Source organism: Hyperoodon ampullatus (genome assembly GCF_949752795.1).
Source record: "Hyperoodon ampullatus genome assembly, chromosome: 6".
Taxonomy (NCBI): domain Eukaryota; kingdom Metazoa; phylum Chordata; class Mammalia; order Artiodactyla; family Ziphiidae; genus Hyperoodon; species Hyperoodon ampullatus.
The window spans coordinates 63895671-63923328 of record NC_136919.1 but is presented as its reverse complement, the minus strand read 5'-3'; the positions used below and the strand labels follow the sequence as shown (position 1 = coordinate 63923328).

At 35.6% G+C, this 27658-nt stretch overlaps 1 protein-coding gene across 1 annotated transcript in view; it reads right to left on the bottom strand.

Annotated features, from left to right (window-relative positions):
- The window catches only part of MPDZ (multiple PDZ domain crumbs cell polarity complex component), a gene marked incomplete at its 5' end in the record, with an annotated part of 130133 nt that extends 102882 nt beyond the window's left edge, over positions 1–27251 (bottom strand). The window contains 8 exons of the mRNA XM_079706709.1: positions 756–844; positions 1202–1316; positions 4192–4401; positions 5996–6124; positions 9030–9243; positions 10491–10630; positions 11100–11309; positions 27066–27251. Of these exons, the coding sequence (XP_079562835.1) occupies positions 756–844; positions 1202–1316; positions 4192–4401; positions 5996–6124; positions 9030–9243; positions 10491–10630; positions 11100–11309; positions 27066–27251 (1293 nt within the window). The remainder of the gene's footprint in view (positions 1–755; positions 845–1201; positions 1317–4191; positions 4402–5995; positions 6125–9029; positions 9244–10490; positions 10631–11099; positions 11310–27065) is intronic.
- Positions 27252–27658: the final 407 nt, after the last annotated feature.

Genomic DNA, 27658 nt, shown 5'->3' with positions numbered 1-27658 from the left:
TCTGAAGTAAAAGAGTTAAACAAGTTTCTTTATTGGGAAACTTCTCAGTTTTTGATTTTTCAATGTGCACTGTGGACCCCTAAGAAATGATATCACAGGCAGTTTTTCCTAAACTTATTTAACCAGAAAGCCCTTGATGCAGGGTCTCTGGGATTCACGTTCTGAGAAGTAGTTAGGGTAGTCCAGTTTCCAATGAACAGTGAACTGAAAGGTGGATTCTTTTTATACTACCTTGAACAGCTATGTGGTCAAAACATACTAATGTTACTAGGATACAATTATGAGCTTCATCTAATCAAGAGGATCTGGCTTTATTTCTTTTATTCCTTTATAGTCTTACAGCTAAAAGGAGCCCTGGTCATGGTGCCAACAAAAATAGTGTCATTCAGATGTAAAAAAATGCACACAACCCAATTTCAGATTCAAGTACACTAAAAGTGATAATGTCTGGTCTTTAGTTTTGGAGCATCTGCAGCTAAAATACAAGTATGATTATTAATGTACCAAACTCATTAAAACCAGAAAGCAGATGTATCAGCAGTTATTCAAGAAAGTGTCCCACCTTTAGAAAAGGCATCAATAAAGCTTCTATCCAATGCTCTGACTTCCACAAAATAATTGTGATGACAACTCAGACCACCAAAGCAAGCTTCAATTAGTATAGAGCTACCTATAGTTCTCAAAACTGCGTTAACTAGGAGAATGCATCTCTCAACCACGAAAATTAACAAAGCTGTTATTAAATGTGTACTTACTGCTATAATTTGGTCTCCAATTTGGATTCTTCCATCATGTTCAACAGCACTGCTCTTTGTAATACTCTTTACAAAGATTCCTGAAGGTTCTAAGATTAGAAATAGGTTTGTTTTTGCTTTGTTTTGCTTTACTATTTACAAAGCACACTCAAATAATACCCATTCTCCATTCTCCAAATATAAAATCCTAATTCTGCACAGACATAAATCAACTAACCACACAAAGAAAACCACTAGTAGAAACTTACGCTACAGAAAAAGACAATGGTTTTGTCTGTCTGAAATAAAATATCAGAGTCGCCTGCACTAAATTATACCTAAGGAAGATTTCCATCAGTTTATGACAATCTGAAAATACATTATGTTGATTCAATATTTCATAAGACAAAGATATTAGAGGCAATTGTCAAGATGAAAGAAATAGAATATTAATGTTTAAAAACTACCTAATTTTTTATCTCCAATGTAACCAGCAATGGTAATTCCTAATCCTTGGACATTTTTAGTGAGTTCTACATCAAATGTCTCATTTTCTTCACTTTTCTGAGTAGAAGCATCAACCTAAAATAAAATTGATAAACATAGACATAAATAAACATGTAAACAAACAAGATAATCTTTTTTAAGCCACAATCTTTATAAATAATATGATGTAATTGGGTGTTAGAGAACTCAGCTAGAAAATTATAGAGTAGAGATTACTCCTTCAATCTTGACAACTTGGACTGAGCATCACATTTTTACTCAAAAGGAATGTCAAGAGTAAAGCTGAACACCCCCATCAGAGAAATATATTATTGTCTGTGCGTGCAAAATGTAAAAAATTAAAGTTTCTTATTAACAAATTCTATTTTCAGGGATGGCTCATCTTCATTTTTGAAGAAGTTAGGATGTAATACAGTTAAAATAACTCATACTTTGAATCCACATCAACAAGTTCAAATCTAGCTTTGCCACTGATTTTTTCTAAGCACCACTCTGCTCAACTGTCTATCAGGAATAAGATCAAGTCCAGCTAACAATTATTGAGCAGTTTCTATATAACAGACACCTGTCATGTTTCAATTCATTTACTCCTTAGAATAAGCTTATGAGGTAGGTACAATTACTGTCAATTTTTCTCTGGGGAAACTGAGGAACACAAACTTTTCCAAGGACAAACAGCAATCTAGTAGAGGCAGAACTCAAATGTAGATAAGCTGGTTGCAGAACCCCTGCTCTTAAAAGCTGCACAGTATGTTAATTCCACCTAGAATGTAGGGGCCATACTGCCCACTCAAGACATGCCATTATTACTACCTTAAGTTGAAAGCTGATTCTAACACCAAGAATGTGAATCTATCCTCCAGATATACTATTAATAGACTGATGATTATTTTGAAAGCCAGTGAAATGTATCAAACAGCTAATTAAAACTGTCCTTGTATTTGCTTTATAAATTCAAACTTTAATACAAAAAGCTTTTTAGAAGGGAAGAATGCCTTTCCAAATGATTTCCTTCATTCCTAGAGTGGTACCTGAAAGCAGATTTCTCTAATATGTAGACTTGTTATTATATATTGGACTGAAGGGCAAGGCTCCCTGAATAAAGCATGAGTGAACTAGCACAGTAAGTCATCAGTAAGTTGCTGGCATTATATACTAGTGTGGTGTCAGCAGATTCCACAGAACCCTAGGAAGATCACAAAAGAATGAAGTCTTTGGTTCGAATGGACGTGCAGGTTGGGGCGAGCTGGTCATGGTTTCTGATTTTCTTTAAGCACACTCTGTACCTCACTGATAAGTCACCTAAATGAGATATAATTTTATAGTAAAGTTTTATTTTTTTCATTGCACATAATTATCTGTGCAAACTTAGCAAAAGTTTAAAGTTTAGATAATTACAAGAAAATGACAAGATGAAATCTGCTTCAATTGAAACAAATGTGTCTTCTATTTTTAATAAGACTTATGCAAGTGCTATTTTAGAGGGTGGCAATTTGACTATCGAATGGTTTTAAAAGGGGCACAAGCTTCACAAATGATGATATGCACAGAATAGATATTTTTCTAAGCTTTCAATTACATCAAGTGGTTTTTGGTATTGCATTCATTTATATATTGCTGAATAAAATGTTTTGTTTACCACAAAAGAATGCCATTTAAATACTTTCATAAACAGGCTTTCTTTCTTTACTTCTTTCTCCCTGCAAAAAATAGCAACGAAACTCAATCCTAAAAACAACAGAATCATGGAAATTTCAAGTGTTCTAATAAAGTTTTAAAGGGCTTGTGGAGGAGGTTAGACTATTAAAAGAATAAATTTGTAGCAACTGTTTAGAAAATAACTGTTTTTAGATCTATAAGAAAGGAATGTAGAACTTGTATTTGCTATAAAGCTCATATAGAAATTGGTCATAATTCTCTTCTTAAATATTTAAGAAATTTCTGGATAAAATTATTTTGTTGATATTTAATCCACTATCGTCTTGTGACCTGAACTATTTGAGATAACCATCACATTATAATAATTTTGAAACATTCTAGCTTTTATCATATCAAGTTAAGAAAAAAGATGGAATGCTCTGCCTGTGAATAAAGCTTTTGTCACAACCCTGAAAGCATAACTTTTCTCTAAAAAAAATTATAAAACTGGGTCAAGAATAGCAACTTATTACAAATCTGATAACAATTATATGACATACCTGAAAACAACAATGAAAGGTTTTAGTAAGCTTTATTTATCCACCTTGCCCACAAAAAGACACTAAGAAGCAAGGTGTTGAAAGGGAATGACTGGAACTTACAGCCCACCTTACAGAAACACTTCTAAGTAAGAAAAAGATAGAATTAAATGTTTTAGGTATTAGTAGCAAATAATTCTTTAAAATTTATCCATACTTCAAAACATTTTCCTCATAAATTTGCTTAGAGAAAAATCAAAAACAGTAATCTAGAATTTTTAAGCAATCTATCTTTCACCTGTTAGACATTATTCCTATTTAATAAACTATTATTAGTGCTGAAACATCATTACATTTGAATTTTGTTTCATTCTTTAGCACTAATACACTAACATTAATAAGTCTAGTTTCTAGTTTATTTATTTTTGCTGTGTTGGGTCTTCATTTCTGTGCGAGGGCTTTCTCTAGTTGTGGCAAGCGGGGGCCACTCTTCATCGTGGTGCACAGGCCTCTCACTATCGCGGCCTCTCTTGTTGCGGAGCACAAGCTCCAGACGCGCAGGCTCAGTAGTTGTGACTCATGGGCCTAGTTGCTCCATGGCATGTGGGATCCTCCCAGACCAGGGCTCGAACCTGTGTCCCCTGCATTAGCAGGCAGATTCTCAACCACTGCGCCACCAGGGAAGCCCGATAAGTCTAGTTTCTAAATATACACCACTGTCATCTAAGTGCTACAGTCTATGACTTTCCCATTAACTGCTTTTATCTCCTTACCCGCATCTCTGGTGTAGAAGATGGGGATGAGGAAAGCGTGATGCCCAAAGAGGTGGGCACCGTTGGTTCTTCCATGGCACCTCTTGCAATCATCAATTTGACTCTATTTCCACACTGTCTGAGGACCTGGGCTACTTGCTCACTGCTCATTCCTGCTAGATCTGTGTCACCAATCTTTAGAATGTGGTCTCCACTGCATAATCGCCCATGCTGAATAAAAAGGGATTGATTAGTCAGATTGTTGTTGTTATTATTATTTACTTCATCAGAGAAATCCCTCATTTAGAGGGAATGGGAGTAGTAACAAAAAAAAATCTATTACATGAATTACCAATCATGGTACATTAAACATGTGGTTGTAATGTTAACTGTCTTTTGAAGCATCCTAACTTCATTAAATGTGATATAAGTAAATGAAATTCATAAATATTCTTTAAATCAATAGTTGATATGAGCTTTTCAATTTGATTTCTACCCACTCGATGCAAGAAAGCACTAGTCTTTCTGTGAATTTTTTGAGGAATACAATAAAGAGAAAATACCACTAAGGAAAGATGAAGTATAACTCACTTCACAAATATATATAACTCAAAATACAGTATCAACCACAAAAAACCACTGAGTTAATACCACAATTTTCTGCCTTGCCATTTCAATTATAAACATCCCTAAAAAACTCATTTGCAGATGAAATCTTTGTGAGACTTAAATTCAGATAAACCAGGGAAGTGAACAGCAGTCTGGTAAGCCTCCATATAGGCACTGTCCACTAGAACTTTCTGCAGTGATGAAATGTTCTGCATTGTCCAATATGGAAGCTACAAGCAACATACTGCTCTAGAGCACTTGAAATACAGCTCATCTAATGGAGGAACTGGGGTGGTAATTTTATTTAATTCAAATTTGAATTTAAAAAGTGATATGTGGCCAGTACCTACAGTATTAGACAGTGCAGCTCTATACACAAGGTAAAGCTGATTTATCACAAGCCTGTCAATTAGAGAAATTTCACTGGATACTGCATGATACTGGCTAATGTTTAAAAGGAAGAAAACGCACATAATATTGAGTTACTCTCAATAATTGATAAGGTTACCTCTATTGATAAGGCTGCCCATAAATCTGCCTTTCATTTACCAATATGAAAAATATTTGATGCACGTGACTTAAGTTCAAATACACATGCAAAAGCAAACAGCTTTATATACAAAACATAATAACCAAGGCAAAAGAGACACTAGAACTTGTCAAATTAAAAGGTAAATCATAGTTAGTAACTTTACAATTTTCTCACATATGCTCCAACAACTTTACATAGCATAAATGGCAATGCTTTAATAAACTACTCTAAGAGATAAGAACAGGCTGTACTTCATATACAAAGATGACACCAGCGACCCATCACTAAAGGGACAAGATGAATCTTATTTTTCGCCCTTCAATAATGAAGTATTATTTTTTCCATAATACCTTGTAGCTATAAAACAGATAAGTAGGCTTATAAACGTGATTTACAATCATAAAATAAAGGATATATACCTCTACAATGATCAAAACCACAACCTGGGCTTTAGTCTGTGATTCTAAAGAGTCTTAAGATCACTGTCTGTAACTGTAACTGAAAATCAAGGTCTCTCTTGAAATGTATTTCTCCCCAGGTCTAAGAAAAACATTTTACATACAAGCCCAGCGAAACAGAAGATTCTGACATTGTCTAAAGCCAAAGTCTCTTCTTTCTAACAGAAATGTAAAAGACGAAGGTGTATTTTTGATAAAACATAAAAAATCTGCTGGAGTAGCTTACCTGATCAGCTACTCCTCCAGGCAGGATGGTTTTCACGATCACGCCAGTTGCTTTTCCTCCTACAATGCCAAATCCCAGACCAGAGCCATCATTTACCAATTCAATAGTCTCCACGTGCTGCCAGTGAACCTGAAAACAAAGCCCCCATATGAATTTGAAAACATTTTACGAAAAACCAAAATTTTTATTACAGTTGAGATCTCTGTGAATATTATTTTGTGATTAGTATTAAATACCTAAGTGCAGACATGATAATGAGCTTTAACAGGGTCCCTTTTATTTAGTACACTTCTCTTTCAACATGTTGTTACTGCTATTGATATAACCATTCTTGAAATAATCAATACATCATTAGAGTGACTGCATTTAACCAGGTAAAGAGAGATTTGCAAGATCCTTTGTAGAACTTAAAAAAAAAAAGGGATGATCGAGGAAAAACTGTTACCTGTTAAGAACTTCTTCTGCATAAACCCTATTGCAGGAGATTCCAAACAAAGTGACCTCTTAAAGTCACTGACAGCTGTCAGTAACTTTACAAAGCAAAATCAAGATTTTATTTGCTTACCAATAGAGTCAACTGTTTTTTTTCCTTTTTTCTTTTTTTTTAAAGAGCTCGTACTCTGATAAGATCAATAAAATTGGGGTTTTTTTTTAAATTTATTTTTTGGCTGCACAGCACGGCATGAGGCATCTTGGTTCCCGGACCAGGGATCGAACCCGGGCCCAAGGCAGTGGAAGCGTGAAGTCTTAACCAGTGGACTGCCAGGTAAGTCCCTAGAGTAAACTTTTTTAAGGGACTAAATTTTTTTTTTTTTTTTTAAGGAATGATGTCAAGTAAAAAGGCTACATAAAGAAAGGTAACAATCCCATTCACCATTGCAACAAAAAGAATAAAATACCTAGGAATAAACCTACCTAAGGAGGTAAAAGACCTGTGCTCAGAAAACTATAAGACACTGATGAAAGAAATCAAAGATGACACAAACAGAGGGAGAGATATACCATGTTCTTGGATTGGAAGAATCAATATTGTGAAAATGACTATACTACCCAAAGCAATCTACAGGATCAATGCAATCCCTATCAAATTACCAATGGCATCTTTTACAGAACTAGAGCAAAAACTCTTAACATTTGTATGGAGACACAAAAGACCCCGAATAGCCAAAGCAATCTTGAGGGAAAAAAATGGAGCTGGAGGAATCAGACTCCCTGACTTCAGATTATACTACAAAGCTACCGTAATAATCAAGACAATATGGTACTGGCACAAAAACAGAAATATAGATCAACGGAACAGGATAGAAAGCCCAGAGATAAACCCACGTACCTATGGTCAACTAATCTATGACAAAGGAGCCAAGGATATACAATGGAGAAAAGACAGTCTCTTCAGTAAGTGGTGCTGGGAAAACTGGACAGCTACATGTAAAAGAATGAAATTAGAACACTCCCTAACACCATACACAAAAATAAACTCAAAATGGATTAAAGACCTAAATGTAAGACCGGATACTATAAAACCCTTAGAGGAAAACATAGGAAGAACACTCTTTGACATAAATCACAGCAAGATCCTTTTTGACCCACCTCCTAGAGTAATGGAAATGAAAACAAAATAAACAAATGGAACATAATGAAACTTAAAAGCTTTTGCACAGCAAAGGAAACTACAAACTAGATGAAAAGACAACCCTCAGAATGGGAGAAAATATTAGCAAATGAATCAATGGACAAAGGATTAATCTCCAAAACATATAAACGGCTCATGCAGCTCAATATCAAAAAAACAAACAGGGCCTCCCTGGTGGCGCAGTGGTTGAGAGTCCGCCTGCCGATGCAGGGGACACGGGTTCGTGCCCCGGTCTGGGAGGATCCCATATGCCGTGGAGCGGCTGGGCCCGTGAGCCATGGCTGCTGAGCCTGCGCATCCGGAGCCTGTGCTCCGCAACGGGAGAGGCCACAACAGTGAGAGGCCCGCGTACCACAAAAAACAAACAAACAAACAAACAAACAACCCAATCCAATAATGAGCAGAAGACCTAAATAGACATTTCTCCAAAGAAGACATACAGATGGCCAAGAAGCACATGAAAAGCTGCTCAACATCACTAATTATTAGAGAAATGCAAATCAAAACTACAATGAGGTATCACCTCACACCGGTCAGAATGGGCATATCAGAAAATTTACAAACAACAAATGCTGGAGAGGGTGTGGAGAAAAGGGAACCCTCCTGCACTGTTGGTGGGAATGTAAATTGATACAACCACTATGGAGAACAGTATGGAGGTTCCTTAAAAAACTAAAAATAGAATTACCATATGACCCAGCAATCTCACTACTGGGCATATACCCAGAGAAAAACGTAATTCAAAAAGACACATGCACCCCAATGTTCATTGCAGCACTATTCACAATAGCCAGGACATGGAAGCAATGTAAATACCCACCGACAGACGAATGGATAAAGAAGATGTGGTACATACATATAATGGAATATTACTCAGCCATTAAAAGAAATGAAATTGGGTCACTGGTAGAGGCAAGGATGGACCTAGGGACTGTCATACAGAGTGAAGTAAGTCAGAAAGAGAAGAACAAATATCATATATTAATGCATATATGTGGAATCTAGAAAAATGGTACAGATGAACTGGTTTGCAAGGCAGAAACAGAGACACAGATGTAGAGAACATACGTATGGACACCAAGGGGGAAAGCGTGGGGGGGTGGTGGTGGGATGAATTGGGAGATTGGGATTGACATGTATACACTAATATGTATAAAATAGATAACTAATAAGAACCTGCTGTATAAATAAAATAAAATAAAATTAAATTAAAAAAATAATTTTTTAGAAGCCATAAACTTAATCATAATTACATAAAAAATATTCCAGGCCACAGAGAGATGCAACAAAAAGGGAAAAACCCAAGAAGTACAAAGAATCTACAGGAAGTGTGAACCCATACAAAACCTTAAAGAACTAGAAAAATACGTTCTGTTCCTCTTGAAAATCTGAGGTACTCACCGGATTAGAGTGAGCTGAAATTGTGCTGGCTGCAGAAGGAGAACGGGAAACTATGGGGCTGATAAGCTGAGGCAATGAGCCTCTGGCAATAACCAGCTTGACAGTATCTTTGGCTTTCTGCAGGATGCTGATGGCCTGCTGATGTGTAATTGTCTGATCAAGTGCCTGTCCGTTAATAGCAAGGATCTGATCAGTTTCCTTCAATCTTCCATCTCTAAGAATGAAAAAGAGGGTAAAAAATAACTAACAGCTCTCAAAAAAATGACAGCTTCTTTGGCATGCATTTTCAGGTTATTTTTAATTCTATTTTCTAATGTCCACACTATGAAAGCTTTTTCCTGCAGCTGCACTTCTAAAAATATTTTTTCTATTTCTTTAATTTAGTATGTATATGAGACGGTGTTTACTAAACTATTGTGCCCAATCATTATGCTGTACACCTTAAACGTACATACTGCTGTATGTCAATTATGTCAAAATAAAAATGGAAGGGAAAATATATATGCTTTGGCTCCAGTTGACCTACCCCTTATCAACCCCTCCCAGTTAAAAGCACCTTCTTTTCAGCTACCCACTCAACCTATACACTGCATTTTACATGTTCCTATCCTCTACAAATGAAAGCAAAGATGTATATATTTACTTGCTGCTTTGAGTATATTAATAAAATAGAGCTCAAATTATCATAGGCCATTTGTATACTTTTCTATAAAGTAATTTTAAAATCTAATCAAAAAGAGCCCATTTAGGGCCTCCCTGGTGGCGCAGTGGTTGAGAGTCCGCCTGCCGATGCAGGGGATACGGGTTCGTGCCCCGATCCGGGAGGATCCCATATGCCGCGGAGCGGCTGGGCCCGTGAGCCATGGCCGCTGAGCCTGCGCGTCCGGAGCCTGTGCTCCGCAACGGGAGAGGCCACGACAGTGAGAGGCCCGCGTACCGCAAAAAAAAAAAAAAAAAAGAGCCCATTTAATAGCAATGAGAGTACTGTCCTAGTCAAATTTTCTTTCCTTACTAAAAAATGATTAAGTTATGACTATATTTAAAAGTAACTCTCCTTTCAAAGGACTTTCTTTTTATCATTGCAATGTTAAGAATTTAATGATTTCTAAAAACTAATAACAGATTGTATTCAGTTTTTTGTCTGTTTTTATTCATTTTTGTTCCTTGAAATTCTCCCAAGGTGAGCAGTACCTTCTGAATGTGGTATCAAAAACAGAAAAGAGGGGCTTCCCTGGTGGCACAGTGGTTGAGAGTCCGCCTGCCGATGCAGGGGACACAGGTTCGTGCCCCAGTCAGGGAAGATCCCACATGCCGTGGAGCGGCTGGGCCCATGAGCCACGGCCACTGAGCCTGCGTGTCCGGAGCCTGTGCTCCGCAACGGGAGAGGCCACAACAGTGAGAGGCCCGCGTACCACACACACACACACAAAAAAAACAGAAAAGACACAGTGACAGTCTCACCTGTGGGCCACACTGCCCTCCTGGATCTCCTGCACAAATATCCCCAGTTCTCCCCGGTTTTCACTCCTCAGTCCCACAACACTGAACCCAAGGCCTCCACATGGAGGTTTGAGGAGCTCAAAAACTTCTATTTGGCGACCCTGTTCAGGAAAAAAAGCAAGAAATATAATTAAATGCAAATCACTGCATTTGCAATCATCTTATTAGTGGCATTAATCTGTTCTTTAAAAGAAAAGAAATTAAAAATATTTTTTCTTTATCACTCATCACCTAGAATGAGACATTTATTTATCCTGAAGAATATTTCTGAAACATAACATATAATGCCCAGTTTAAAATATGATAATTAAAAAAAGGAATAGAAAAATCTCAGAACCACCTAAACCCACATAAATTCTACATTTTTGTCATTCCAATTTTTTCAGATATTATAAATGTCTTCATAAATAAGAATATTATATTTAAAATATACTTGATATATATTTAATGTATATATTTAACTTATATAATGTAAATATATATAAGTATTCTTCAAATTATCCAGGATTTGATTACATTCTTAAGATATTATACATTCTATAGTTAACTATCAGGAAGAAATGCTCTTACCTGGGCCATATTTTTGATCAGTTGATCAAATTCATCACAAGCAGGTTTCCCATTGATGTGTGCAGTACCCAATCCTGTAAGAACTTCCAGATTCCCATTACTTGGGGATAATAAAAATGATTCATTTTGCAGAGTAGGAATTACAGCTGGGCTGAGATGTGGAATGTGGGCACATTCAACATTTGAAATTGTGGGAGTTGCAATGTTTACCTAAGAGTAATATGGAAACTATTAACAACTTTGTCATTCCATAAAGTATTTCATAGGAATCATCCCAAGAGAGGTAATAATGAAGTACCTATGAAATTTCAAAATGTCCATACCCTTTTATTCTGCAACTCTATTTCAAGAAATTTATTTCAAGGAGAAAAATTAGAAAAATATACAAAGATGTAAATGCAAGGATGTTCAGCACAGCACTATTTTTTAGGTGGAAAAAGTTTTAAAAACTAATTAAGTGAAAAGAATCAGTGTTCAACGTCAAGGTACTTATGAAAATACACAAAAACACATCCATACATATGTTTTTAAGTGAAAAGGCCTAGTTATTGAACAATAACAGTAAGTATAGTACAATTCAATGTACACTTAAAAAATGTTTACATGTGTATTAAACATCTGGAAGAATATATGCCAAACCACCAACAGAACACTAGTTGTCCCCAAGAGATGGGATTCCAGAAGGCCATTAACTTACCATATTGCTTGAATTTTTATAACAACCTATGCAGTAAAGAATTTGGTCTTTCCCAGAAAGAAGCCCGGCCTTTGTCCTTACCTCATAGGAAGTAACCTCTAAACCCTTGGAATTTCCCAGATGACAGAAGTGTCTCTGTTATTCACAGTGGGCCCCAAGGCCACATGATATCCTCTCAAATTCTTAAACTAAGTCATCTCACATGAGCAATCAATCATGCCTATGAAATGATGTCCCAATAAAAACTCTGAACACCAAGCTCAGGTGAGCTTCCTGGGTTGTCAATACTCCATGCATACTGTCACACATCAAGTTTGGGAAGGGAACACTTCCTCAGGAAAATGGAAGCTTCACATCTGGAATGCTCTCAGACTCAGTGCTATGCGTCTCTTTCTTAGGTTAACTTTCGACCTGTATCCTTTCCCTATAACAGACCATAACCATGAGTCTTAACAGCTTTCAGTAGGCTCTATAGGTCCATCTAATGAATTATTGAACCTGAGCGTGGTTTGGGGAACCTCCTGAACGTGCAGTTGGAATCAGAAGTGAGGGTGGTCTTGTGTGGACTCTTCCTTCCAACTCTGTATTTGGAGCTTAACTCCTTGCTGTTGGTGTCACAAGTCTAGGGCAGAGCTGCCAGTCTGGAGGACTATGCCCTCAAACCTCACAGTATGGTTAACTCCAGGTACAATGATATTAATAAACAACAACAAAATATTCCATAATCACTTGTATGTGTTTGTTATACAGAGCTAAATAATCTAATACTAATAAATAATAATATATTTATTATTAAATATTAATATATTCATAGAATATCTTATATAAAATCATATTGACATTAATATAGTAATATTAAATAATAATAAATGTAAATAATAAATATTACATTAAAGCTAAGCAATTATTAAAACAGTGCAAAGAGTCAATCCTAATTTTGTATTTCTATAGGGTATCTGGAATGTAACTTTTAATTTACAATTAATCGTAAGAAAAGTTATATCAATGACACTTTTGGATCACTCTCTAAGCTCATCTCCCAGCACTCTGTCCTTCACTCACAGAGCTCCAGCTATACTAACCACTTTACTGTTCCTCCAACTGCCAAGCTGCTCTCTCTAGCAGCCAAGTACTTCCTTCCCCCAAGTATCTACGTGCTTACATTTTTAGTTCATCCAAGTGCATCACCTCAGAAAAGGCCTCCCTGACAACCCTAACTAAGACTGTGTCCCACCATTACGCTCCATGAGCTGACACTGCCCTGTTTTTCTTCATGGTGCTTATTATTGCCTGGCATGCACCCTGCTGTCATGGAGCTTCCATCCCAATCTGCAGAGACAGACTAGAATGTGGAATTCTCCAGTGGAGGAACTGACTATTTTATTCTCTATTATATCCTCATCCTCTAGGAGAGTGTCTTGCACGGAGTTGGCATTCAATATACATCTGCAGAATAAACATTTATCCATTTTTAAGGACCCACTCTGATCTAATCTGCCCAATGACCCTCCAAGAATCACCATTACCATTTTACAGATGACAAAATTACACGAAGTCACACACCTAGTAAGTAGATTATGACCTAGATTTTTGCATCATGGTGCTACTATCATCTTCGTATTATACACATAGCAAACAATCATTTCTGGAAATGAGACATTAGTAAATGTCTTCCATTGACAGAAGCAATCAAAATATTTCACAATTTATGTCACCAATCCATGCCTAAGTTTGTTACCTGTCCTAAAAAATAAAACAGGAAACTCAGTAACTTACCAAAGTTACCAGTAATTCACCATTTCATTGGCGATCTACAACCACAGATGTAAAAGAGATCAACGTATTTGAGGAAGAGGCTTTGGGGAATCCTTTCAAATGCTTATTTTAAAATCTACAGCAGGCATGATCAATTATTATTTTTTCAAAAGTAAGCTTCTTATGCCAAACCTGATTTTTTTTAAACCTGAGCATGGCAACTTCAATAAAATCTGCCAGCAGAAGATACACTGTTCAGGTTGAAGCAGATGGCATCATGAAATCTGTGACAGGCTGAGGATCCCACGCACCAGGACCTAATGCCTATGGTATGTTTGCATAGGGAAAAAATATTTGGAGTTTTGCTACAGTGAGCCAGGATGAACAAATCACATCATAAGCACAAAGAGTGTGTCTGTGTGAAGTTAACTGGTGAAACAGAAGCTCTGACACTATGCAAGACAAGGTGTGAAGGCATTCCAAGAGTAAAGTTATATATGCATATAAAGCTATAAGATACCGAATATCAATTGTCTTCTACAAATTTGTTAAAGGTTAACAAATGACAGTGACTCCTCCTATCTCCTCCCAGCCACTGAGGTCTACATAAATGTAAAAGCAAAGAGATCACATAAGTAAAAACTAAAATATAATTATACCATCATACAAAAGGCTTGTTTTTAACTTTGAAAATTTATACCCATAGGAAAAAGCACAAAGGCACCTTGTGATTCTGCCATAGCTTTATTCAAATGGCTTTCTGAACTATAATCTCTTTGAAGAACAAGAATGAATCTCTTTGCCATGATAGGTCTGTTCATAACAGACATAGTATAAATGTTTAATAAAAAAAACTTGACTCCCATCTTGGTTTATAGAATATAAAATAAACAGAAGAAAACACAACTATCTGTTGATTTTTATATACAGGTAAACAATCTGTATAATTCATGGAAGTTGCTAGTAAATGAGCAAGAGTCACCAAATAATTTTCTGTTTTCTGCTTAGCTTCTGGCTATTTCAGTCTAAAAAGGTCTTTTATGTTCTTAGTAAATAAACGTGTATTAATTTATGGATTCTAATTAGTGCTAACACTAAAACATAAATAAAAACTATGTAAGGTATTCAATTAAAAAGTTATCAAATTCTTTGTGAAAGGGTAATATGTTAAAGGATACAAATTTCCAGTTATAAGATGAAAAAATTCCAGGTATCTAATGTACAGCATGGTGACGACAGTTAACAATATTGTATTATATACTTGAAAGCTGCTAAGAGAACATATTTTAAAAAGTCTTCACCTAACACACACATAAAGGGTTAATTATGTGAGGGGACAGATGTATTAACTAGCCTTACTCTGGTAAATAAGGGTAGCAAATATTTCAAATATCACGTTGTACATCTTAAACTTACACAGTATTATATGTCAACTATAACTCAAATAATAGGCTGGAAAAAATAGTGATTCCTTTGGGGTAGTTAGGACTGACTGAGGGGACACAGAGATTATTATGGAGCGCTGGTAACCTTCTATACCTTGATTTATGGGGAAGGTTATGTGTACATTCAATTTGTAAAAAATCCTTGAGCCACATAATCTTTGCTTGATTGTATGTTTTTTTCTCAATATTTTTTAAAGTTTACAAAGTAAGTGATACAATCAGAGCAGAGAACCTGGGGTACTCCAATGAATGATATAAACATACACTTCTCTTAAAGAAAGAGGCAGTAGGAATAGCCTCTATGTATCAAGCTAAACCTTCTCTGAGAGAAACTGAATTTAAAGTTCAATTACCAAGCATTCACCTTAAGTGAAGGAAAATAAAGAAATGGATATCTGAAGATGAAGCTTAGTCTATTACTGTGATAGATTACCCTCCACAGGCTTGATATGGATTCAACTGGCTAATTCCCATTGCCAGAATAAATCTTTTAACAAGTGCTCAAGTCAAGATGAATCCTCAGCAAATGTGTTTTGACCTCTGTAGCGCATCTAGATCTTTCTTCCTTAAAGATTATACATTTTAAAAACTTGTATCATTTAATTGCGCACCAAATTAGAAGAAAAAAATAATCTTTATGCTGTCCTATACTTTTATACTAAAGTAGTTTGACCCACCCTGGTACAAGGCTGATATAATTGTAAGATTTTTAAAATTATAAATTGTTTTTCATCTTTTTTCAATAAGAATACCTATTCTTTAAAATTAATGTAATTCCAAACATACTCAACAAGATCAACATCTTAATATTTTGATCATATACATGTGGTTTATGCACTTAAGCTTAATCCAATAGAAAACTTCTCAAATATGTAGATTCACTTAACAAAAACTGCTACAAAATACTGAAATATTAACTTCTTAGGTTTTATCTATCCCTTCTGTGTTGTTAACTGAAAAGGAAGTTAACGTTATTAGCTCTATTTTCATGGCTAACATCAATCTTTCCAGAAGTACTTGTATTATTGTCTACAAAAATGACTGCTTAGGATCAAACTGAATTTCCCAAAGCACTTCTGTATAGATTGTCCAAACCTAATTTGTGGTCCTGTTATTTTGACTTATTCTGAATTCAGAGTATAGCAATGAGAATAAAACAACCCAAATGCTTATGTACATTTGATGAATACTGTATTTCTATCACTTAAAAGCTAAAATATGTATTATCTTGAATTAAGCAAGAAAAATGACCACTACTTTTGCAACCTTAGTTTTGGTAGATTTTAAACAAATTTATAAACATATATTGCTAGTTCACTTTCCCAATTTTTTGTTTGTTTGTTACTCCCTCAACATAAAGAAAAATAAGAAGCAAGGCACTCTCTGGGGAATCTGCCATAACAGGTGCACCTCATAGAAATGCAGACTGTTTTTTTGTTTTGTTTTTTTTTTTATCTGCACCTTGTCTTTTCTTCTTGTAGAGCAAGAAAAGTGCTTATTTTCTTGTGAATTTACAAAAATGCTGTAAAACACTCTCTGGAACTGATCCCAAATATGAAATGCAAAGAGGGATAGGATGCTGAGAGTATTCAATGAAATACAGCACCTAAAATGGTAGCAATAACAGGAAAAAAATCTTATATATAATAGAGCTCCATTTCAAGTTTGGAACCAAGAGATGCCTCTTTTTCCATAAATCATTCAGTGAAATACTGAGTAGAGCACAACTCTGATGCATTATTGAACAGGCAACCCCCTTGCACAGTAATTGATGGTGGCACTCTGATTTAATGATCCTTATTTTTAAAGCTAATTAAAGAAATTGAGTTGCATGTTCAAAGCATATTAGCTTAATGTGACCAGACTATTTTGGACATAAAGTAGCTCACAGTTCCTGAGCTAAACAAGATACAAAATGCAACAGCAAGTTATAAGGGCGGGGCGGGGGGTTCAGATGAAACAAGCATAATTTTACATTTTCTATGAGACCTATCTTTAGTTCATTCAAATACTTAAGCACCTGAAACGTCCGAGACATTGGGCTCTAAGTGATGGGATGGTAATTAAAGAGGTATCTGTGGTAGACTGTGAAAGAAAAGGCAACAAATTATATTTTCAGCTCCTCTCAGCAAGAACAAGTCTATTTCCCCACCTTTGAATCAAATAAAAACGTTCTTGATGTAGTAAAAATTATTAATTTTATTCGATATTGACTCTTGCATGCACATCCTTTTAATACTCTGTTAAAAATGGTAAGTATGTATAAAGTACTTCTGCTATACAAAAAAAATACAATTATCAGAAGAGAGTTTGACTTGCAAACTAAACTATGCTATTTTTTTCATGGGCACCATATTACTTGAAAAAAATGACTTAAAACCAAAAATGATTATACAGACTTGGGTATATGGCAGACAATTTCTCAAAAATAAACAAAGTATGCCTGTCACTTCAAGGAAAACAACTGACAGCAATTGTTGCCAGTAGTAAAATTTGAGCTTTCAAGTAAAAATGAGAATTTTGAAAAATTTGCATCTGCCTTCCTGAGCTTGACACTTTTCCATAATTTAAAGACTCCATTGATAAGATCAGAAGCAATATTAGCCAAGTGTAACTTTCTGATACTATATAGTGAAATGTGAAATGTAATTTTTCTATTTTTCAAATTTTCCAGATGACCAATATAAAATTATGCATGGATAATAAAAGTAAAAATTCAAAGCACAAGACAGATTTTACTGTAACAGAGTACAAAATGTTCACTGTTTTAGTTTCAGATACCACGTTGTAACTAACCTTTAAGAAACTACCAAGAGTTTTGGTGTCCTATTGAACGAGGATATCCACAACCATCTGAAAAGGCTATATATACCCCTCCCCTTTTCCAGCTACATACTGATACTTGCATGAGGCCAGATTTTCTCACATACATCAACTAAAACAACAAATGCAAACAGATCAAAGGCAGAAGCAGACATGAGAATCCACTGTCTTCTACTGAGCCATGTTAAAGAGATGTGCAAAAATATAAGAACAATGCCACTCTTCTCACTAATTTTTAAAGGTAATCGGTTTATTACTGTTTTTAATATAAGTAAATACTTATAATAGTTCTCAATTTTAATTTCTAACCTGATAAATATTGGTGGATAAAACCACAAAAACAAAAGCTCTTTGAGGTGCTTAGTAATTTTTAAGAATGTAATGGGGCCATGAGGCCAAACTGAGAGTTGCTGCCTTAGAACATAAAATCTCAATAGGAGGAGGAAGCAATAAGCAGAGAACTGATATTTTTTGAGTGCTTGGTAAGCACTGGGCTTATGCCTTAGTTTTAAAATCCACGTTATTTAGTTCTGATTTTACAACTAAAGGAGAAAAAAAAAGGGGCTCAGTCAAGATAAATATATATTTTTTCATTTTAAGAAATCAACTCTGGCTTAAGATCATTTACTTATAAATATCAGTGCCAGAATACAAATCTGGATTGTGTCTGTCTCCAAACAAGACAACACTACAATACTGCCAGCACCTGAGATCAGATAATCAAAACAAAGGCCTCTAGATCACCAGGAAATCCTTAAATTATGTTCATTATACTGTTTAGGACAGTGAAACAAAAGACAACAGAGCTCTATGATTAAGACCTGGGCTCTGGAGTCAGCATGCCTACATTCAAATACTAACTCCCCCACTTAACCTGTGCCTCCGTTTCCCCAGCTGCAAAATGAGGAAAATATTATCCTGTGCTTTACAGTATTGTTATAATGATGAAACAGGTAACTCTACGTGGAATAGCTCCTGGCACACAGTAGGAATTCCATACATGTTAACTGCTATGATGATGATGAATGATGAGTCACACATCTTTTTCAATATGGTTCCTAGGAGAAAAATGAGGTATCCTCAAAGTAACTTCAGTTATTTGGCTAGTTTATTTATGTTAAAAACCCGTTCTCAAGCAAGGAAAGTTGTTATTAATGCACAAAACTTCTAAATATTCAACAACATTCACATACTCATTAATTAAGCAATCATTTATTGAGTTTGAGCAAAGTGTCGTGTTAGGGACAAGGTATTCAAAGATGAACATGGCATGGATTTTATCCCAAAAGTAGTAAATGGACTCCAAACAAACCTCCAAACAAATGAATTCTACAACTCCTGTTTACGCTTGTTAAGAACAAATGGCGAGTGGCGCACAGCATATACACCACTAGTCTAGGCATGTGTGTTGATGTGTATTTGCAGAATGTCTTTCCTTTATTTAAATCTCAACACTTCTGTGCTTTCTTAACAAAATTTCCAAGGGAAAAAAATTTACAGAATGTAACTTGACCAAGAATAATATTCTTATCAAAGTACGCTGAAATTTTCTACATCAAAGGGGTAAAGGTATCAAAATTAAGTAAATTTATCTTTTCAAATGCCACCACAAATTTCAGAAATTGAAAATCTAGACAAATGACGTGTTAGAATGTTTGCAGTGTTTTTTCTATGTCCCACATTTCCAGAAGATAAAACTGATTCACTGTTCACAGTCTGCTTAGAGAAAAATAAAAATAAAACCTTCTAGACAAGTATAAATATATGGAAATGGGCATATGAAGACTGATGTTACTTTGCCATGCTGTCTCTCCATTCCACTATTACCTTTACCCAGTTCATTTACTTTAAAACCTAGCATAATTATAAACAAAAGCAGAATGAAACTTCTGATTTACATTAAAAAGGCCCTCTGATTAAAATTTGGTGGGAGAATTTGAGGGAAATGGCAAATCTTAATGAATTTGAATTTACAAAAGATTTAGTTTAAATTCATTTCTATTTAGGAATGCTATTAACTGTTTTATCAACTTATTTGCTCCTTTAAATTACAGAGCTAAGGATTTAGAAACTGTAAATTAGAAGTTAAAAAAAAGCATTGGCTTCAGGGTCAGACAGACCTGGATTCTTCCCCTATATCTACCAATGAATAATTGTGTGGTCCAGATTAAGTTATATAACCTCTCTAAACCCCAATTTCCTCACTGGACAAAATGGGGATAAAACCCATCTCAAAAAGCTGATGGACTGGTTAAATGAGACAAAGTCCACAGCACACAATGGCTTCCTAAAAGTAATTGTTCTTGTTGTTGCTGTTGCTATATTTCAAATGCAAATCAACCTCTATTGTTCTAAATTCTTGGGTTATAAAACTGATTTACATTATACCCAGTAAATTTCACATTTTTTCCCTCTTCTCCAAAGACCATTTAACTTTGTCACAAAAACACCATACAATTAGCACCATTTGCTGTTTTAGACACACATGCATACCCAATAGCAAGATGGTGTTGCATTTTAATCCAGCACTGTATAAAAAGCTTGAACACTGCCTTCTTGCCCAGGATAAAACAAGAATTTTAGTCCCTTCAAAGGCTCTATATTTACAAACTTTTAGTTAAAGGAACAAACATTTAAAAGCTGTTATTGTACCAAAAATAAAGTATTTGAAATTCCTACAGTAAATAAACTTTATGGTAAATGTAAAAACATGAGACTCAACTCCTCCTCTCATAACTTCTCCTAGATAACGTACATTGAAGTCTCAAGAAACAGACACTTTCCTGTTAGGCAGCTGCAATGCTCTCTCATAAAAGCAAAACCATTTCAGGGGTAAGAAAAATAGTTTTTTCATTTTCACAGGCAACATCAACTGGGAAGAATTCCAGTCGATTTCTCGATACTTCCTGTTAATGGGGTTGAGGCGTATCTTCTTTCTCTCCGTTCCCCTTCACCCATTCCCAGTCATAATTTAACCTAGACATTCTTGGGAGACAGTAGCCATTTCCCCTTTCCTGACAGCAAGCCTACAGGTGAATTATCTTCATTTCAGTCTCAAATTAGAAACCATCCACAGAAGGGTTATGTTTTCATCTTTTACATAAGTAATAAAATAAAGCTGAGGAAATACAGGCATCTCTGCTCTTTGAGACATGACTTACACAAAACAGCATCTTTCTGACGACCAAAGTCAAAACAGAGCAACCAAGTACTCAGTTATCAAAATTCTCAACTTTCCAACAACCTAAAAAACATAAATGTAAGAAAGTGTCAGAGGTGAGGATGTTACTGCTTAAAAGCAGCATACCTCAACACTTTGGCCATGAACTTGATTTATCAGTCCTACAAATACAGAAGAGTGGCTCTTTGCGCAGGCCTCAGGATGGTGGTGTTGCACCCAATGCCCTCTGCTTACGTTAGATATTTGAAAGTAACCCTATGAAATACACACTGACTACCTGTTTCTTTAGGTTCTATAAAGTGCGCTCCTGTTTTAAGACAGTATGAGAAAAAAAATACATGGGGTACATTACTTCATGTACTCTTTTGCAGAAAAGCCGTCGCTAAATTAGTGTGTATTCTTAGTGTATTTCATTCTTAGAAAGGTGAAAGAAATAGTCCTTTGAAGTACAAGTCATGTATTTTACAATTATAATTGAGGGTCTTATCCATCAAAAATGTCATTAAAACCTATATCTTTGTTTTATGTTGTGTGTTTTTACTATGACCTTTAAAATGTGGAGAAATAAAAATACATAAACAAAATGACTGTTAAAAGACTGTATTTAATAGTGTGGTTAAAAGATAAAGTTGATACAACTTCAACTTGATACAATAAAATTTGATATAGAAAGTTGAATGCAAAAGAGCAAAGATGATAAAAACCAACCAAAAAAAAAAAAAAAACTCAAAAAACAACAAAAAAAATCTTACCTAAATAAATCCTTTATAATCTGGCTCCAAAGTTTCCTCTCTTGCCAATAGCCTCACGTATTCTATTGCTCTGATAATACAGGTATGTATGTGACTCTGTACCAGGGTTTTTCAGCCTCAGCACTAAACACACCCTAGACCCCATACTCCTTTGTTTTGATGGGCTGTCCTTTACACTGGGGATGTTCGGCAGCATCCCTGGACTCCCGTGCCAGCAGCAATGGCCCCCACAGCCCACATGTTGCGACAATCAAAAGTGTCTCCAGGTATTGCCCGATGTCCCCTGGAGAGGGAGAATGTAAAATCCCCATTTGAGAACTGCTCTATACTCTTGTTACCACTGTTCCCACTACCTGAAAAAACTTCCTCCATCTCTGCAGAAAACTCCTACTCATTTTCAAGACCTATTTTACATGTTACTTCCAGTGTGAAGTTTTCCTCTAATCAAAGTTAGTAATTTCTTCCTCTTTCTTCCTCTTATACCACTCACATTCTTGTTTTTCTATTTAATTACATAAGACTATACATGTTCTATATTTCCCTCTAGATGGTGAGAACCTCCATCTTACTTATTCATTGTGTTTTTGATTATTTTAGGTGTTCAACAAGGTTTGTTAATAAATGATTATGAGCTTTCTATAAAATAACCATGAGCTCCAGTAATGTTCCCATTGCCAAGGGGAAATCTGGTTCATAGAATGATGTCTCACGTTGAGCAATATATAATTATCTGGTTCTTTTTTGCCTTTGTCCTGGGAAATGGGAAATAAATTCTATACTAAATTTTAGCAACCCAAGATTCTTGGTATATCTAGTTCTCTAATATTTTTATTTGATCTTTATTTAGATTTACCTTTGAATCATCTTTTAGTCAGGATGCTTTGCCTTCAGGAGTTGTTCCAAATTCTTTTTGGAATGTGAACAGATAAAACTTAGGAACACAGAAATATAAAACCACAATTTTATACCATGAAGACCGTATTTTCCAAGAATAAAAATGAAAAAGATGAACTGAATTACTGTGATCTACACTGAACAGTAATTTCCAACACTGATTCTATGTTAAATCAGCATCTCTCCAATTATTTCAAGAGATGTCATAAAATTTCCAAAGAAAAACTTGGAAAAATCTGGTTTACTTTTGTGTGTAAATACATTATGCATCTAGATGATATATATGTAAGCCAACACTTTCCTGGGAGAAAGGTTAATGAACCAGGAACTTGGAAATATCAAACAAGAACAACAACAAAATAACAAGTGTCATACTCCAAAAAGGCTGGAAATCACTGATAAGGAGAAACCTCCAGAATATTCTGTGCCCCAAGGCTAGTCTTCCATATCAGCAGCTTTTGTAGCCTGCATATCCACATCATTTCTTCAACGTTGGACTTGGTCTCTGTAGCCATAATTTTTTTTAAAATCTTAGCAATGACAATTTTTAAGTATTAATCCTAATTTTCTAATGAAATTAATCATTTTAATTCACAGTTTTCCTATAAAAAACTCAGGATAAAAAGACATTTTACTTAGTGCCCATAGTTAATTCAGAAAGCAAGGCAATTAATTAATCAGAAAAGCAACATCCACCTATATTGGAATAGAGAAACGTCACAGAATAAATATTCAAATCCAATATCCTCGTGGCTGACAAGTTTCTATTATTAAACTGCTAACATGTTTATTTCCTCCACAATAGCTGGATTTTTGTCATGAATATGCATTAAGCCCTGCAGTTATTAGCCCTGATGACTAGGTGACAGTGAGGACACTACTTGAGAATTTGCATTTGACAGATCATTGACACAAAGTCACAGTTCCCTTTTTTTTTCCCCCCTCTTCACTTAAACAGGAATCATGCAATAGGAAATGAACTGGAGCTATTAGAGATTATTCAGGTTTAATAGCACACATCCTTTTAGCTGACATTAAAACAATACACAATGTGGCAGAGTTAAACAGAGGCATCAATTATACTCTCAGACCTGTTAATATTTTTGACAATATTTAAATAGCACATCCCTTCAGGGCATGGCTTTTTTGCCCTCTCAGTTACACACCTGTCAAGTGTTTAATTTGCCAAAGGGAAACAGTTTGATTTCTAAGGGCAGTCTTAATACGGAAGAAGCAAATTGGAAAAATTAAACATTATTGAATAGAAGTAATGGGAAGGATCTGAAGGGAAAAAAATAGTAGGCTTAATTCAACATGGCATGTCGGCATCTGTCATTAATGCAACAATATGATCATGTTCCCAATATGGTGCATATACCTTGGGCTTTTCAATTATTCCCTCCCTTTGCTTTTTAAAAGACAGAATGATGGCAGAAGAAAATCAAAGGGGTCAACATTTCCAGTAATAATAAAAAAGATGGAAACGGTAACTTGCTCCTATTGTGCATATAAAATTATACATTTGAAAACATAATTTAGGTATAAGATAATAAATAAAAGCTAGACATGCATCAGATTTGTGTAGCTACTGGATTAAAAACACAAAACAAATGTCACTCCTTAGATGCATTACTTAAATATTAAATTATAAATATCAATAAATTAGCAGTTGGTAAACTATATAGAAAATTTAAATCTAACATGATAACGTCTAGAATATTTAATGTTTAAACTTTAAAACAGAAAATATTATTTTAAGTTTTTGAAAATTTTCTCTAGTCACGCAAGGAAAAAAAATTGGTTAAGTTAACAAATGAAACTGAATTGGTAAAGAACGGAGAGTAAAGTGAAGAGTCACAAAAAATGTGGGAAATTATCAATAGTTTCAACCAACATAAAGTCATGGCATCTAGGGCATTTTTACCCTTGGGGGCAGGGGGAGATGTGAGATAAGCTGCAGGGTCAAATAAGGGAAAGGGCTGTGCCTTGGCAGCCAAGAAGCATGAGTGGTAGCTCTGGCTCTACTCTTCTAAACCACTCTGCTGTAATAAGCAGGGGGAAGAACAGACGGTTTCTTTGGTCCCTTTCAGTATTAGCAGGGATGACCAATGAGCCAAAAAGTCCAAAGTCATGTAAGACACGCCTACAGAATTCATAAACATCACAGCTTACGTAGCCTTGAAATACAGTTGACCCTTGAACAACACAGAGGGTAGGGGCACGGCACCACCCCACACACAGTCGAAAATCCACGTGTAACTCTGAATCCCCCAAAACTTAACTACTAAGAGCGTACTGTTAACCGGAAGTCTTACCCATAACATAAACAGTCATTTAACACATATTTTGTATGTTCTATGTATTATATACTGTATTCCTACAATAAAGTAAACTAGAGAAAAGAAAATGCTATTGAGAAACGTCATAAGGAAGAGAAAGTACATCTATGTGCAGTTCTAACCCATGGTGTTCAAGGGTCAACTGTATACTAGCTTCTAACATTTAATACAATGAGATGACACTGTCCATAGTCCTAGACTATGAGGCTCAATAATATTATGCTCAATAATTTCCAAAGAAATTTCAGCTGCATCACGTGGGACCCAAACAGTTTTAGAGCCCATATTCTACTTCCATTTAGAAATGACAAAACAAGCTCAACAACAAGTAGGCCCATTTCTCTCCTCCTTTCAGCAGACATGGTAGGTATGAAAGCTATTCCCCTTACATAAGGTTGGCTAGCAGGGGAATTTCGACAGTTGCCTCACTGGACTAATGGTATTCCCTAACACACTTACTAGTACTTTTTCTTGCAACTTTTCATCTCATTCTAATCATATTTTCACATAATACAATAAGGGGAGACATCTTCACACTCTTTAAAAACCAGATAATTTTCCTCACCATAATTACACTAATATTCATGATATTGGTTCCTCCAAAAGTGTGCCAATCCATTCTGAAAATGAGTACCTAAAACCAATCTTTTCAATAATTTAAAAAGGAAACAAACACAACTACATACAATGAAACTACCTCTTTTTCTTAATTCACGGCTGTAACTTTTAAAATCATTAGGTAGAAATTCACTTGAGAAAAATATTTTTAGTGATTCTTCTTGTTCTACTTACTTAATTTGGGGGGGCTACTAAAATATCTAGATTAAGAAGTTATATGACATTAAACAAATTCTTTCTCTATTGCTACTATTTGTTCTCTTTGCATTTCGCATATTTTGGGTTTTCCTGTTAACTGGAGCTGTTCTTTCACTGAATTATGAAACTAGTCTACAGGTTTCATTTTAAACTTTTAAGGCAGAATATTTGCTATCGAGTCATCCATAAACATCAGATTAATGATAAAAACATCAGAATGAGAATTAACTTGGACTATAGACATAATTAGACTGACTTCAAACCTTGTGAGGATAGCAACCATTTCAAAAATATTTTTTAAAAACCTGAGAAATGGTGATTAAGTAAGTTCAAAGACCATCTGACTCCAGTTTTTATTCTATCATTGTGATGTTTCAATTTTAATATAAATGCTAGGACTTTTTAATGTTCATAATTTTTACAGCAATAAAACACTGTGTTACATTTAGAAGTCCTAATGTTTATCACCATCTGATGCTGTCATGGGAGCAATTGCTACTTACACTCTTTTCAGAAGTGAGAATTGCAATTCCTCTAACTGATGACAATGTAATTACTCCTTTTACTGTCAAAATAGAGGTGATTTCCCTTCCTCACATACATGATTACACATGCAAATCCAGGCTCATCTGAAATCATGTAAGTTTACTGAATGTCTGAATCTGAATGAGCAAGATCACATGAACCATGAGTCCTAGTGATGATGGAAACCAAGCTACAGTCATCCACCCTAAACATATTTTCAGCATCCCCTTCTCCTGTAGGAACTCATTCTTCCGTATCCACACAGCCTTCAACACAATGTCGTATCATCTACAATACACTGCAACAACCGTCACAAAAATAACTGGGGGTGGGGGGAAGCCACAGTTAATCTGAATGTCTCATTTGGAGGTTTAAATCAGGAGCCCCCAACCCCCGGGCCATGGACTGGTACCGGCCCATGGCCTGTTAGGAACCGGGCCGCACAGCAGGAGGTGAGCGGCGGGTGAGCGAGGGAAGCTCCCTCTGCCGCTCCCCACCACTCCTCATCGCTGGCATTACCGCCTGAACTATCCCCCCCCACCCCCTGCATCTGTGGAAAAACTGTCTTCCACGAAACTGGTCCCTGGTGCCAAAAAGGTTGGGGACTGCTGGCTTAAATGACTTCATTAACTATTCATTAACACATTAAAAAAATCAGCCTTTCAGAAAAACACAAGACTATCTATCACAAGCTCTACGCAACACCACGAAGGCCTCCTGTGAGTGCACCATGTCTTACCTGGTCTTTCAGCTGCTGTACAGAAGTCTGCAGGTTCAGAATCTGGCTGAAGAGTGGGCTCTGCAACACTGACTTGAGAAGGTTCAGTTTGTCTTCATTTGCTACATCCCCGCGCTCCCGCAGCTTGGCCTGCAAGCGCTCTGCCGCCTGCAGGGCCCGATTTTTGTCTAAACCAAAGAGCAGCATTAGACAGTAACAGGATTTGAAAGACAGGCATCAAACCATGCTTATAGAAATCCTAAAGCTATTCCTTTCCAGAGCTCAAAATTGACTCAGAGAAAAAAGAAGGGTCTAAAACATGTCACTACGAATATATTCTTCAAACCTTGAAATCTCTAGTAAGAAATTTGACAGCAGGGAACTGGCTATAGTGTATGCTACATGCAACTAATTGTAAAGTACAGAAACTAATTCAGATGAAGCATATTTGAGTTCCAATACCAGCTATTTCATCTCTAATGAAAACCAAACACTCTGTCATCTTGTAAATGCTGACATTTCCACTTTTTAAAAAAACTTATATGTAAGAAAAATTAGAAGTATAACTAATAAGTGGAGGTGAATAATGTTACTGATGAGTCATAACATCCAAA